The sequence below is a fragment of the Sphaeramia orbicularis genome, chromosome 8 (assembly GCF_902148855.1).
Source record: "Sphaeramia orbicularis chromosome 8, fSphaOr1.1, whole genome shotgun sequence".
NCBI classification, from domain to species: domain Eukaryota; kingdom Metazoa; phylum Chordata; class Actinopteri; order Kurtiformes; family Apogonidae; genus Sphaeramia; species Sphaeramia orbicularis.
The window spans coordinates 30,752,998-30,768,294 of record NC_043964.1 but is presented as its reverse complement, the minus strand read 5'-3'; the positions used below and the strand labels follow the sequence as shown (position 1 = coordinate 30,768,294).

The window sequence follows — 15,297 nt, the reverse complement described above, 5'->3', positions numbered from 1 at the left end:
TAATAAAAGTGGGTTTAGCAAAACATGACCCTTTTAAGTTGCTCCAAATAAAAGCTGAGGCTTTCATCCAAACATGTCAAATGACATAACTGATATGCATGAATATTTCTTTTGTTCAGTCTAAACTGAACCATGTCAGCTCTATTACAGAAGCATTTATGAAGTAAATGTCCATGATCTTTCCATAACTTTAAGGTAATACATCAGCATTAGAAGTGTAACGGTGCACTCGTTTGTACAGAACTGTTTCTGTTTGGGGCCTTTAATACAATACAGAGGTGTATCGAATGAATACACGTAGCCTATGTGAAAAATGCAAACACTCGGCTTAATTTTCCACCTTGAAGTGGAACGCACACAGTATGAGCAGGGTGGTCGCAAGTGGAACCCATGTGCAGTATTTGATATCCTAGACGGACATCTAAGCGATATACGTACCAGCATCACAGGTACAAAGCCAGAATTGGAAGACCCTCCATCTTCTCTAAGGTCTCTGATTTGAGACCATTTTGGATTTACAAGAGTGGAGTGCTGGCATTGTTTCGTGAAGATCGGTTATATTTCTGGTAATGAGAGATGTAACAATATAAAAATTTCATATCACGGTTTTTGTAACCAAAATTATCACGGTTATCATTATTATCGCGGTATTGTTTAAATGTGCTCAAAATGTTCAAAAAGTACTTATACACACACTGAAATAATTTAACCAAGTTGTATTTTGAAAAAAAAAAATAATAATAACACACACAGTGTACTTTCTGTTGGCAGAAACATTAAAATATTGACATGTAAACATCAAACATACAAATGTGCATTAAAGATAGACATAAAAGATAACTGCACTAGGGGTTGGAATTGATAGGATTTTATCAATATCAATGCCATTGTCAGTCCTGCTTACCAATCCAATTCCTTATCAATTCTCCTATCGATTCCTAAGTGCTTTTTTGAGTGGGAAAAAAGTAGTTGGACAGGTCATAGTGGAGCTTGTTTGACCATTTTCCATATCAAATCATTCACAATGTCACAATGACAGAGAAAGAGAGAGACAGATGTATGGGATGGAGGTACGTTTGGACTGGGTCCGTGCGCTCGGACCAGGTTCGTGCAGGAGCCCGCTACCCCCGGATCTCTGGAGCGCTGTCCGTGCAGGTGCCTTCAGCCATATTTTCAGAGGCCAAACATTACAAACTGTGCATGCGTGCCTGGAGTGCAGCTGTTTCTCCAGGAAATGAGCAGTATCACCGTGAGTTTTCAAAGTGCGGTAATCGAACATGGTTTTAATGCTAATTAGAATTTAAACGGTAATACTAACCATCGGGAATTTTACCATGGTTTATCGTGATACTAGTAATCATTACCTCCCTACTGGTAACACGTCAAATTTCACAACGCATTTAAAACGACACCACCCAATCGTTAATGACCGCTACCAAGAGAAAAACTGTAAACCATTTTTTTTACTTCAATAAAGTTTTTTTTACTGAAACTTGTCTCCTTCACTGTATCAAAAACATATCAAAAATGTATCGAACTGAAGACCCATGTACCGAAAACATACCAAACCTAAGTTTTCCTGTACCGTTACACCCCTATTCAACATTTGTTCAGAGGTTGGGTTTCACTCATGCAGAGGCTCATGTGCATATTGTCTTTTCTATGTGTGCATTCCTGTGCTCTGTCAGTAGTCCCTTTTGGCAGAATATTTGGCCACAGATATCACAGGTGTAGGGATTTCCTCTTGAAAGATGTTTCATGTGTGATTTGAGGTTTCCCCTGGTGTGAAAGCCTTTCCCACAGAATTCACAACAATACGGTCTCTCCCCTGTGTGAAGTCTTTGGTGAACTGTGAGGTTCTGCCTCTGACTGAAGGCTTTTCCACAAAGACCACAGCCATATGGTTTCTCCCCAGAGTGTGTCCTCATGTGGACGGCTAAATACTGCCTGTGGACAAAGGTTCTCCCACAGTCTGGGCATTTATAATCTTGAACCATTGGCTGACTCTTTGTTTTGCTGCAATTTGGTTGTTGAAATAAATGTACTTTCTGTTTCTTCATCATCATTTGTGCTCCTCTTCTCTGCACCCACTCCTCACTGCTGTCACTATTTTCATTGTGATCCACAGAGCTCACTGAAGAAACAGGCTGAAGCTCATATTTAAGTTGCATTTCTGGATGATGCTGCTGATTTTTTACGACATCAGGAAAAGACACCTCCTGTGTTAGAACCTCATCCCCAAGATCCTCCTGCTCCTGTTTAATCTTAGACAGGTTGTATTCTGTCTCCACTGAGCAGTAGTTCCCATCACTGTTTTCTGGAAATGCATTGATCTGAGAGGGGCCTGAGACCTCAACCCGGAGACACAAGTTTGATTCTTCTTGTATTGATGGATACGTTGATGTCACTTGCAGCAGGTTCTCCTCTGCAGGAGCCCTGCTGGTCTCTGGAGGTACTGGAGCTACAAAAGAGATGGAAGGAACAGTTAGTGAAAAGGCTAAAGCTTCTAATAACTGTTATTACACTTAACCTGAGAAAGAAGACAAAATCTTCATATTATATCAGTTTTTTCTGCATAGATAGTTCTCATCTGCATCTCTTGACAAAACCCTGATTGGTGCCTTAATGGGAAAACACTGTTTAATGTTGCAGTTATTTATAACTGAGTCTGTAACATTATTCTGATCTTGTGGTGTTTCATCCATTTTTGCTGCACTAATGATCCTAAGCGAACCCAAACACTCTCTGGGTTCCTATATCCACACCAAACAGTAAAGTCCTCAGTGACTGTGGGATTTCTGCAGCAGTAATCCTGCTGGTTTTCAACCAACACAGCTTCATGTCCGCCTATAGACACCAGGAGCACCAGGTATTTCCTGGTCTATTCAGCACTGATAGCGCAGCAGCCAAATACAAATTGACCAATAGGAGAAGAGCTGACCTAAGGACACGCCTTTAAAGACTGCCCCCCTCATTTGCCTAATAAGGCATAAATGCATAAAGAAATAGAAAAAGGACAAGCAGAAATAAATAGAGGAAGAAAAAGTAACAGAGGGAATACTAAAGAGGTAAATATGAGAATGAAAAAATGCCAATTAATTAATAAGATGTCAGATGAAATAAATATAGAAATAAATAAGAAAAGAGATAAATAAAATGTAAATAAAATGCCATGCAGAAATAAATCGGCGAAGCAGAAGTAAATAGAGAAAGAAAATGCAAAAGGGGGAATACTGAAGAAAATGTAAATGGAAAACAACACAGAAATAAATAGGTGACGCAGAAATAAATAGAGGAAGAAAATGTAAATAGAAAGCAATGTGGAAATAAATAGGCAATGCAGAAATGAATAGAGGAAGAAAATGTAAATGGAAAACAACACAGAAATAAATAGGTGATGCAGAAATAAATAGAGGAAGAAAATGTAAATAGAAAGCAATGCAGAGATAAATTGGCGATGAAGAAATAAACAGAAGAAGAAAATGCAAAAGGGGAATACTGAAGAGGTAAATATGACTATGAATTTAAAAAATGACAATAAATTAATAAGATGTCAGATGAAAATAAAATATAGAAATAAACAAGAAAAGAGATAAAGAAAATGTAAATAGAAAGCAATGCAGAAATAAATACGGGGATTAAAATTAAATAAGGAAAAATATAAATAAGGACAAAATAGATAAATAAATGGTACGGAAATGAACTTATCAAGCCATTTTTATATTTCTGTATATATTTTTAATATAGCAGGTTCAGTCCTCCATACTGATGTACATGTACATGCACTCATGTTCACTGACGAGACTAACCATCACACCACATTTAAGATTTACTATGCATTACTGATACACAATGGACATGGTACACAGAGGTGAAAAAAGCCCAAACCTGATTCTTGTTGCAGATAGTCCGCTTTGGGACCCGGACTGGCCCGCTGGAGGTCCGATGCTTCGTATAAAGCCAGTGTGATGGTTTTCTCCACTTGTCCGAGGATCTCCTCCGCTGCTGCGTACAGCCGCTGGTGGACGAACGACCTCAGCTGAAGCATTGCGGTGTCCTCTGCAGACAGCATGACGTACAGATGTGAAGGGAATGGGATGAAAAATGAAAACACAACAATTAAACGAGAATGACGATCGAAACCTCGGAGAGAATTACGGAAACGGAAAACGGAAGCAACCATACTGTCACGTGACACCCGTGACGTCTTTCATGTGTTAGTTACCCGTGTGCGAATTTGCGAATTTGTGGTTTGTTCAAAATTTCTCTGTTTTGTATACCTATATATTTTCTATAAAGTTGAAGAAAAAAAAAAAAAAACTAAAAACAAAGCGAATTTACGATAATGGTAGGGGAAGGTACCGCCTTTCTTCCTTCCCTCTGATTGGCTAGAGAGGCTCTTCTCCGATTGGCTACTTAATCTGGCAGTTAACGCACATGCAGGGCAGGCTGTCAGCTGTCTCTCAAGCTGTCAGCTGCCAGTAGTATGGAGCCATTCTGGGAACATAAGTTTTGTATATGAAAACATACAATTTGAAACTGAAAATTCAAGTTTTGATCTTGAATTTTGAAAAATACAACAATGTATTCAAATTAAAAATAAATGTATGAAAAGTTTTTTCACGTTAAAAATCAATTCATGTATCATTTGTTCTTTTCATATTCAACTGAGAATCACAATCAGAAAATGAAAAAATTACTCATTATTTCTTTTGAATGAATTATTTATTTTCATTTTTCATTTTCATATATATTTTAATATTTGAGGTTTTATTTTTTTCAGTTGTATGTTTTATCTTTTCAGATTCAGGTCTTATTTCTTACAGTTACAAATCTTATTTTTTCACTTTCAGATGTTTTTTTTTTTTCACTTTCAGATCTCTCTTTTTTGCTTGAAAAACTTTTGGCCCTGATGTGGTGTGGCCTTAACTGAGAGGGGCATGGAATCATGAGTTACCGCATAACAAAAAGGCTTAGGGACCTTCCCCACTCATGTTACCTTCAGGGCACATATGAACAAAAACAATTCAGACTCAACACTTTATATACATCATATTCACATGATTGGCAATGAAAAAACTAATGCCAGTGACAAACTTGTCACACAGCTGATACGTACATGTTTCTGCCTATAAGCTTGTCATCATAAAAGACAAATTAAACAAGACAAATGAAATTTTACAGAATGGTGGAGTGATAGCTTTGCCATTAATATGAGCACCAACCATTTTACAAATTGAAAAAAACATATTTGAATGTGTCACTTCAAACCACTATATATGAAAAATGAAGGATAACGCACTATTTTAAAAATTAATTATGCCCCATCAAGTTACATTATTTTGTGCTAGGAGCTGTTTGGTAACCAATTGATAATTAGGTAACTCCATTTCTAAGTTAAAGGTTGCTAGTATTGCATAATGTTATTTCTGTCTTGTAGAGGAGCAGGAGATTATGTTGGCAATGTGAATAAGAATTTTCCATTTGAGAGGTTATGTCCATTGGTTTTTCTACAGGTCCTCCTGGAGACGACTGTCCAAGTTCTTACTGGAGCGTCATGTGTCATCCATGTTGTGAGTACCAGCTGATCCAGTGTCGCTGCCCCTCAAAGGGTTCAAAGGTGGGCAACACGGTTCCCTGTTGTCACAATGCCCTGGATCAGTTTTGTGAATTCATAACTTTTCAATGTCATTGCAGTTACCTTTCCAAAAATGTTCATGCAAATTACAAATTCTGTTCATATTATTTGTAAATTTAGGTTTTGAAAAACAGTGTCAACAATTCAGCTGAGCCATATTTTTTTTCTTTGCTGTTGTGCTGTTAACCAGTTATAGCAAGCATTTTTTGTATTAAATAATTTGTACATACAAATACAATATGAAACAACATAACTTTCATGATAATATGTGCAGTACTTTATTTATAAATAGTCTTTCTTTGGTACCCTTCCTTGCATTTACATGGCACCTAGCCACAAGCCCACAAATCCAGAAAAACTCTACTTTTTATTGTTACTATTAATGTGGTCTTTTATATGCATATTCTTCACATATTTATATTTATTTGCATTTAGTTAATATTAAATGATCTTTGTAAAACAAAATTTTTGACAAAAGCGGCTGTTTTACCCAAATCTGGTTAAGTTTTTTGTGTTTCCTCAAAGTTCTGAAAAAATGCCCTCTGCAGTTATTTAAAGGTAGGTGGCCATTTGGAAATGTAGTTTTTGCTTTACATCCAAAGTGTAATAAACCTTGTATGTAGTGTTAACCTGTTTCATATTAGAATATATAATGTATACAACAGTCAGAAAAGTACAAGGAACAAAACATGATACCACAGAATACTAGCTTTTATTCTCCTTATTCATGACACAAAAATACATAAAGAACATGTGGCAAAAAACATGACAGGTGACACTGTACTTCTATACTATGACGAGAATGATTGTGTTTACTCATGAGTTTGCTGTACATCTTAATGAATCCCCTATCTCTCATTATTCTCAACACAGAAACTACAGCTGTGAAAAAATAAAATAAATAAGAAATCACTATTGCACGCATATACAGTATTAGCCTTTGAGAAAAGAAACTGCAGATCTGGTTAAAAAAAAAATTAAGAGAAAGATCTAAAATTCCATATCTGTGAAAGTCTAAAGAGGAAGATGGATGGTTATAAACCATTAAATAATGCCAAGCTGCTTACATTTTTGCTCTAGGAGTGATGTGTAAGTGTAATGAGAGATTGGCGCCGAGCATGAAAACACACATGAAAGCTGTGACTGAAAAGCAGAGTTATTCCACCAAACTCTTACTAAGTCAATAAACATTAATTTTGTCTGGATAGAAAGTTGAATGGAATGAATATGAGTTTGTTTTCTTTGGTCTGAAACACTGTATTTTTCTTTTTTGATCATTTCCTGCAAAATGAACGCTCTAATAAAAAAGGATATTTCTATTATGAATTTGGAAGAAGTATTGTCAGTAGTTTCTACAGTAAATACATACAACTAATGTGTTAGTACAGACAGAGTGTTTTTGTCTTGAGTTTATGAGGCCAGAAAACAGTTCAGTAAAGTTAACATTTAACATTCTGGTGAGGTGGCTCTAGGTCGGTTTTAATAATTAAGATGCTGCCTATATGAGGGCGGACATCACTAAATTTATATTTTTATGTGCTTAGTGAGTTTCCATGCGTTTTAATGTGTACCTTAAGATTAGGCGCAAACCTGTATCGCATTCCACAAATATGACAGGCGTACGGTCTCTCTCCTGTATGCGTTGTTCTATGTCTAGACATCTGTCCACTTTGGGAAAAACATTTACCGCAAATATCACAGGAATATGGTTTTTCCCCTGAATGGTATCGCATGTGTGTGTTAAGGTGACTGCTGGTATTAAAAAGTTTGCCACACATTTTACAATGATACGGTCTCTCCCCTGAATGACTTCTTTTATGAATTGTAAGGTTCTGGCTCTGACTGAATGCTTTTCCGCAAATGTCACAGGGGTACGGCTTTTCCCCAGAGTGAATCCTCACGTGCACAACAAGATGCTCTTTCCTGTAAAATATTTTGCCGCATTCTTGACACACAAACTCATTTTGGCTTGCGTGTGTTTTTTCATGCAGCTGCAGTAATCGATTATTGGCAAAAGTCTTGAAGCAGATCTCACAAAAGTCTGTCTTGTTATGGTAACTCTCAGATGCTTTATGAGTTGTTTTGTATACCTGTACGTTTTCCTGCAGATAGTACACTCTGTTTTTGTGTCATGTGTTTTTATGTGCTTCATTAAGGCGCCAATGTATTGAAATCCCTTACCACACAAATAGCAAAAACTGCGGTCCTTCTGGCTTTTACCAGGTGAATTTTCACACAACTCACCCTGGTCCTTCGTATTAACGCTGACATTTTGACTTTGCATTGTCTCGCTGCTGTTCACCCAGTTCTCCTCAGCATCACTGTTCTCACTCTGACCAGCAGAACAGTGAGAGGAGACCGGCTGCCCTTCATATGGTACCTGTATCTCTGGCTCTTCTTGCTCACTTTTCACAACTACAAGAGAAGTAAAAATATCCTCCAGTTTTTCTCTGTCGTCCTCAAAATCCTCCTGCTCCTCCTTTATAGCTGGTACTGCCAAACAGGAGCTCCAGTCAATATTGTCCAGATTTGCCCCGGAATGAGAGGGTCCTGGAACCTCAGCAGTTGGACTTGGAACAGAATCTTCTCTCATTGAGGATCCTGGTTCTTCCTGCAGAGGAGAGGTACCACATTGATCTTCAGAGTTTGAGTCCTTTGAAAGCCCTGCAGCAGCAAAAGAGAAGAAAAACAAAAATCACTAAATTATACATTTCAGGCTTTTACTCTTTCAATAAGAATTTCTATTCTGTGCATCTTCTACTCCACTATATCATGGAGACAAACACTGAATTGCAACATGACAACATTTCATCAGTCAGAATCTGAATACTTTAATGACCCCTGGGGGAAATTGGGTTTGTTACAATCGCTCCAGTCAAGATCTGAACATAAAATAACGGTATGCAAGAATTACAATAAAGTACAAAAAAGATACAAAATATGACTATAATATAAATGTAAAAGTAACTAAATAGTAGTACAATTCATTAACTTATGTCAATTTAAAACCACATAACTAATCATAATCTAAAGAACTTGACTTGAATTGAAAATGATCCTCCCTCTTTACCCAAGAAACTCTTAAAATCCTTCTGGATTACCTAAAAAATGCATTGCTGTAGATCTACAAACAGAGTTTATTTCTGTACTCATGAAAAATTAACTTTTGAGAAATATGGAGACAGTGACACAACAAACATGATAACCTTATAGCCTATGATGCATAGATGTAGATTAACTAAACATTATACCAAGAAGTACAACAGCACAACAACAGTAAAATGCAATACACACATGAATGCAGCATTAATGTGAGTCCAAAACACCATATATGATAGTAAATTGATGTTGACAGGGCTATTTTACTGCAGAATGCCTTTTTAACTTTTCATCCTTTAACTAAATTTGTTGTTGGTAGTAAATATTTTTCAACAATAATGATTTGAATGCAATTTTTTCTTGCAGTGGAGTATTTTGACAGTGTGGTATTAGTCCTCCCATTGTAGTAAAGGCTGTAAATACTAACTACCACTGGTACATAGTATTAAACAAGTGGTGCCAGGCACAACAAATCCCGCCCATATTGTAGCTTATTTTGGCATGGATCCAGCTGACATCATCGTGTCTATGCCTGTGCTGATGTCAGCATATCATTTGCCTCTATATATGTGCCAAGTTTGAGGTACATTGAAACAAAATGGATGTTTTTATAGACATTTGAAATGTCGCCCATTATAAGTAAATGGAAGGGGAAAAAGATTGTTAAAAATTCATGAAAAACTAGAACTTTGACCTACTTTTCCCAAAATGTAATCACATCTTTTCTGGGTCACTGGCAATCTATAAACCCAATTTGGTATGAATTCAACCAATAGTTTTGCTGCTACAGACATGTGAAATTTCGCCCATCATAAGTACATGGGGAAAAAAAAAAGATTTAAAAAATTCATTATAAAGTGAAACTGTGACCTACTTTTCCCCAAAATGTAATGACATGTATTCTGGGTCACTGGCAATCTATGAACCCAATTTGGTATGAATTCAACCAATAGATTTGCTGCTACAGACATTTGAACTTTCACCCATTATAAGTAAATGGGGGGTAAAAAACATTTTAAAAATTCCTAAGAAATTTGAACTTTGATCTACTGTTCCCAAAATGAAATGAGTTCTATTCTGGGTCACTGGCAATCTATAAACCCAATCTGATATGAATTCAACCAATAGATTTGCTGTTAGAGTGTTAAAAAACAAAGAAACAAACAAAGAAACAAACCGAACCAAAAACAATAGCCAATAGGGGTAAATGTCTCTATTGTTGCAGCAAGTATGTGGGGCGCATGACCTGAATCACATGTGTGCGCATGCGTGAATAAGCGACATTGCGAGCTAGGAAAGCTACAACTGCACTACTAAACCTGTTTGAGAGAATAACAACTAAATCTGTGAGTTATCAGAGATATGACAAACGCTAATAGACATTATATTGAAGAGGTTAACCTGTTTCCTTGTGCAGGTGATGCCGCAGACTTTCATTCTCCGATTCAGGTCGACCAACTTTGGCGTCGTAAACAGCTAACGTTATGGTTTTCTCCACCTCTCCGAGGATGTCCTCAGCTGCTGCATAAAGACGCTGGTGAATAAAAGACCTCAGCTGAAACATTGTGGTATTCATGTTTCAAGTGAGATGAACGACTCGACATAAAATATACAAAAAGATGAACTCGGGGAGCTAAAACGTGTCCTATTCTGTGATTAAGTGCGAATCACAGAGGAACTTCCGGTCTGAGTCGTTCTAAGTAAAAGCCTGAAATGATAATTTAATAAAAGCATAGTCACCCAAATAAGGAAACAAAAAACGTAAAGACGTCATATGATATGGACGAGAAATTAGAAAAGCAAAAAAAAAGAAAAAAGAAAATAAGTTATATCTCCATAAATACACTAAGCAAGTGTAATACATTATACACTTATTGGTTATTCGGTGATATGTGCAAGGACTTTGGAGATTGCAAAACTAAAGGCACATTATAAAAATATTTTCATTTACAAACTATCTTTTCACAAATTAATAATTTATGAACAACTTGAAACTTTTTAAGAAAAATAAGTAAATTTCAACAGTGCCATGCCTGTTACTTAATGTTTTATGTCTTTGTATATCCACTGCCATCTGTGGGTTGTAATAGATATGTTTAAATACTGAGGTGAGGCATAATGCTGTTTAAGAAAAAATAATTATTTCAGGTTGCATGTGGTTGTTCAGGTTATTAACATTTTAGTCAAAGAGTAGTTTGTAATAATAAACGTGTTCATAATGTTATCCACTTTTTTTTTCAACTAAATAAGAAAGATTTTTCAGTCGTCATTTTTATATGTTTATTATTTTACTGGTCTGGGCCCCTTGAGAACAAATTTGCCTGAATGGGCTGAACTAAAATGAGTTTGACACTTTGCATAATGGAATCCCATGTAGACTAACTGTCCTTTATATGGGCCATTCCACCAAATGGGTGCCATTTGCGTCCCCAGGACATTATATGTATAAATGTGCATGAAAATCAACTCTAAAATACATTTTACTATTAAGCAAAGTGTCCTGCACATTGATCTAATTGCAAATTTCAAATATTTATTTGAAAACATTAATAAAACCTACCTAGTACACTGAAAAATAGCATTTGTTGCTTGTCCCAATTCTCTAATGCTACACTTTACCACGAAATATAATGATTAAAATACTTCAGAAATGTTTTTTTTTTTTTTTGCATTGTTGTGTGACTCCATATTCCATCTATGCTTTAAATACATTTTTTTTTAATGAGAAATCCATAATATTTTTGTGAAAATATACATTTTAGTCATGTCCCTGGGTTCTCACTCAGTCTTGTTACCCTAATACATTCTCCCCTCTGAAAAATTTGGAATATTCCACAAGTCCCATGTTCAGCAGGCAGTTACATCAGCTGGATTTTCTGAAGGCCATGGGAAGATCAAAACTAAGTTCTTTCTTTTTTTTTTCTATATATTTGATGATATTGTAACTGTGACTGAGAAGGTTAATCTCAATGCTCAGTCCTGTTACCCAAATTATTTCTTAGATGTTATTTGTTTACCTTAAAAATACATATATTTTGCAAATCACAAGAATGTGCTCAGTGTCCTCATGCTATTACCATGAATGCCATGTGGCTGTATTTCATGAACTTGCTAATTCTGTGCTAAAAACTCATTCCTGTTACTTTCAGTCCTGTTACTCAAATAAAGAGTAACAGGACTGAGTAACAGTAATGGGAGTGAGTAGCATCCTCTGGTTTATTGATTTATTAGTGAATTTTACTCAATATAATACTATTCACTTGATTTTAAAGTTTTACAGTTGAAATTATTATATTCATTTGGCTAGTTATGTTATAGTATGTAGAGCAATCTGCACGTGTCTATGCAACCTCTAAATATTAATTAATTTGCATAAAATTTGGACCGAAGTAATTTGGCCAGATATGGAACCAAATGCAGGGTTCTAATCCAGAGAATCTGAAAAAAAAATTTTTTGGACCACTCTAACACACACACACACACACACACACACACACTCATTCCTGTTACTAAATAACTTTTTCTAAAAAATAAAGATAAACCACTGGATTTTTTCGATTATGTGTGGTCCATTCTTTGTCCAAGTATTTAATGAATTGCATCATAAAATTTTGGATAAATTTGAGGTTTGGGTCTCCTTTAAAATGAAAAAATAACTTTGCAGTTTTAAGAAAATAACAACTTGCGTGCATATATAGTGATTTTTTTAGTCACAAATATTAATTATTTTAACATGTAACCAATCATTTCTTTAAAATAAACACTTTGTTGAGAGGAAAACAAAGGAATTAGTTGACAAGCTTTTAAGTGTGCTTTTTAAATGTCACATGAGTTTTGGTAACAGGACTGAGGAAAATGCAATCATGTTCCACTTAAAAACCTTGTAAAAAATGAAATAAAGTTGCCTGAGATGGACCAGTACACATTTTGAATAGTTAAATATGTGTGTTATTAGATTCAGTGTTGAAAAAAGATAAAAAATGAAGTTTAATTTGGAAGAGTTATAACAAGCAAATGGCACCCATTCGGTGGAATGGCCCATATACATATACAAATGGTAAAAAGAGGCATGGACTTAACTGTGTATAAGAGTGAAGGAAGTATACTAATTATTGCATGTGCTGGTAAACATCTGTACTACCATGCGAAAAAAAAAATAAAAAAATAGAAGCGTGTACATTATTGTGAAGGCTGAACAGTCAAACCGGAAGTGCCTTTATTGACTGCGGAATGTTTTCGTTTCGTGCGGATCATGGTGCAGATAAGTTTACGGTGTTAAAGAAGCGGAACAAATGCCCCGTTTCCACTATGTGGTATCGGCTCGACTCGACTCGGCCTTTTTACGTTTCCATTACGAAAAAGGACATGGAATCTGGTACCCGGTACTACTTTTTTGGTATCACTTCCGCCGAGGTTCCAGGACCGGGGACTAGATACTAAGCCGGGACGTATAAGCCCTGCAGACCACTGATTTATCACAGAGTTGTCTCTGTGACCCGCCGTTTTCAAAAAAAAAAAACAGATGCGGAAGTGGACAGTAAATATAGCGGTACATTAATTCACATGATAACAGCCCAAAACTACACCATGGTCGGTCGAGGAGATTCAGTCTTTGGTGGCTGATGTAAAAATTCAGACGAGACAAACACGCAACGAGCGAGTTTTCAGCAACTCTCTGAGCAGACCACACGGAAATAACACGCCCCATCCTTATGACGTCAGGGTAATGTAAAGTCAGTAGTATCCTGGAATGGAAACAGTCTCCGAGTCGAGCCGAGCCGAGTCGTGTCGAGTCGAGCCGAGCTAGTTCTACGTAGTGGAAACTCGTCTAGAAATAAAACGATGTCCTTTTGTTCCTTCTTCGGAGGAGAGGTCTATAAAGACCACTTCAAATCAGGTAATGGGACAACTTTGAGCATTCTATTGCAAATGTCGGCATTAACTTGTTGTGCTCTGTTAAATGTTGGGTTAAAGTGACCTGCTAGCCGCCGTTGAAGCTAAAACCATCGTCTGTAAATAACTTTACAGGTAAGTAGTGGAATGGACTGAATTAAACATCCCCTATTCATTTAACAGCTATTTACAAAGGCACAGCTAGTCTAAATTAATTTTAAATTCAGTCACATTTGTAAATAGTGGAAAAAACAGTATTTAAGCCTCTGTAACCTGTTATTCAACCCATGTTACACAATAACTGAGGGAAGTTTTATAAGTGAGAAGTTAAACGTCTACCTTAAAATGACTGTCTTGAACACTGAAGAATCTGTAATACAACATTTATACGATACAAGCAAGTAATTTTAATAATACAATTAATTAATGAATTTAAATTTGATGTATTTATTTAGTCCATCTTGTTTTTCTTGTACTCCTCAGGGATTTATGTATGTTCAAAGTGTGATCACCAGCTCTTCTCCAGTCGTTCCAAGTATGAACACTCGTCTCCTTGGCCAGCCTTCACAGAGACCATCCTGGAGGACAGTGTGTCCAAACATCAGGAGAGACCTGGGGCATATAAGGTACTACCATCAGATCTTAATTCTTCATTAATGAAGTCCTTCAGAGTGTGTGGTCATCTTAGACCAGACTTCATCCAACTTTAATGTGTTTGCTTGAAGCAACTGGTTTTAAATTGCTTTGCAAACGGCATGCTCATAGTAAGGATCTCTCTATTCAAATAATTGCATGTTCTGTGTCAATGTATGTTGTATTATTTTAGGTACGATGTGGGAAGTGTGGAAATGGACTGGGTCATGAGTTTGTAAATGATGGACCAGCCAAAGGGCTATCTCGCTTCTGAATATTCAGCAGCTCACTGAAGTTCATCCCTAAAGGTACAACCATCAGACCATGTCACAGTGTGTCACTGTGACATTAAACTGGGTCATAGATTTGTGACAGTTCCATGCTGAAATTTGCTTAACCTGAGCTCATTTAATGATTGTTTGGGAAATGTTGGACAAAATCTAACATCTGGTTAATAATTTTCTCACCCCTCTCTATAGATAAGGTCGATGGACAATAAGGTGAGCAGTTGGAGGAAATTGTTGCTGGACCTGTAGATGTTTCTCTGTGCTGCTGTAGGTGTGGACAGTGGATGAAGTGCTCTGGGACAAAGCCCAGTCTGGGAGCACCAGGGCTCTGATGAACAGTGTCTTCACTTGACAGCAATAACAGACGACGGGTCTTGCAACTTTGTTATGCAATTCTTACAGATTCAGTAACCAGAACAGCCACGTTGATTGTATCATAGTAGACAGCATTCACCTCATAGCTCAGCACACAGTTTCTTATTGAGAGTCATTCATGGGTTTGAACATAGTGAAGTCACTTTCAGAGATCTCTCACAGAACTGAGAATTTACTGTTGATGATCTATTTTTTAAGACTACTGGACGATATTTTTAAATTAATTGACAATGGTACATTTCTGCAGTTTGTATGTGTAGATAAAGAGTTGTGCAGTTTTTAAATTAAATAAAGTAATGTTGATATAGCTAGATAACTGTTATCTTTGTCTCTGTAAAATCACTCTTTTGTGTGTACTTAGTTTCCCTCTCA

At 36.5% G+C, this 15,297-nt stretch overlaps 3 protein-coding genes across 5 annotated transcripts; 1 reads left to right on the top strand and 2 right to left on the bottom strand.

Annotated features, from left to right (window-relative positions):
* Positions 1-749: 749 nt before the first annotated feature.
* LOC115424408 (zinc finger protein 12-like) lies at positions 750-4,167 on the bottom strand. Of its 2 annotated transcripts, none has more exons than XM_030141668.1 (2): positions 3,889-4,167; positions 750-2,455 (listed from the first exon to the last, which is right to left on the bottom strand). In XM_030141668.1, the coding sequence occupies exons 1-2, from the start codon at positions 4,070-4,072 to the stop codon at positions 1,641-1,643; spliced, it is 999 nt and encodes a 332-aa protein (XP_029997528.1). In that variant the 5' UTR covers positions 4,073-4,167; the 3' UTR covers positions 750-1,640. The 2 variants fall into 2 exon arrangements, with proteins under 2 accessions (XP_029997528.1, XP_029997527.1); XM_030141667.1 differs by having other exon boundaries at positions 751-2,461.
* Positions 4,168-7,406: 3,239 nt separating this feature from the next.
* LOC115424409 (zinc finger and SCAN domain-containing protein 21-like) lies at positions 7,407-10,426 on the bottom strand. Its single transcript, XM_030141669.1, has 2 exons — positions 10,139-10,426; positions 7,407-8,302 (listed from the first exon to the last, which is right to left on the bottom strand). The coding sequence occupies exons 1-2, from the start codon at positions 10,311-10,313 to the stop codon at positions 7,536-7,538; spliced, it is 942 nt and encodes a 313-aa protein (XP_029997529.1). The 5' UTR covers positions 10,314-10,426; the 3' UTR covers positions 7,407-7,535.
* Positions 10,427-12,977: 2,551 nt separating this feature from the next.
* Positions 12,978-15,236, top strand: LOC115424419 (methionine-R-sulfoxide reductase B1-A-like). Of its 2 annotated transcripts, none has more exons than XM_030141685.1 (5): positions 12,978-13,034; positions 13,561-13,634; positions 14,114-14,256; positions 14,457-14,571; positions 14,743-15,236. In XM_030141685.1, exons 1-5 carry the CDS (start codon positions 13,030-13,032, stop codon positions 14,760-14,762), a joined length of 357 nt encoding a protein of 118 aa, XP_029997545.1. In that variant the 5' UTR covers positions 12,978-13,029; the 3' UTR covers positions 14,763-15,236. The 2 variants fall into 2 exon arrangements, with proteins under 2 accessions (XP_029997545.1, XP_029997546.1); XM_030141686.1 differs by having other exon boundaries at positions 13,015-13,031; positions 13,555-13,634.
* The last annotated feature ends 61 nt before the right edge of the window (positions 15,237-15,297 follow it).

Excerpts from the sequence above, each read along its gene's own strand:
- LOC115424408 (XM_030141667.1), bottom strand. The coding sequence starts at position 4,072 with ATGCTGTCTGCAGAGGACACCGCAATGCTTCAGCTGAGGTCGTTCGTC. Across the intron at positions 2,462-3,888 it reads CTATCTGCAACAAGAATCAG|CTCCAGTACCTCCAGAGACC; the intron begins GTTTGGGCTTTT and ends TCTCTTTTGTAG.
- LOC115424409 (XM_030141669.1), bottom strand. The coding sequence starts at position 10,313 with ATGAATACCACAATGTTTCAGCTGAGGTCTTTTATTCACCAGCGTCTT. Across the intron at positions 8,303-10,138 it reads TCACCTGCACAAGGAAACAG|GGCTTTCAAAGGACTCAAAC; the intron begins GTTAACCTCTTC and ends TTGCTGCTGCAG.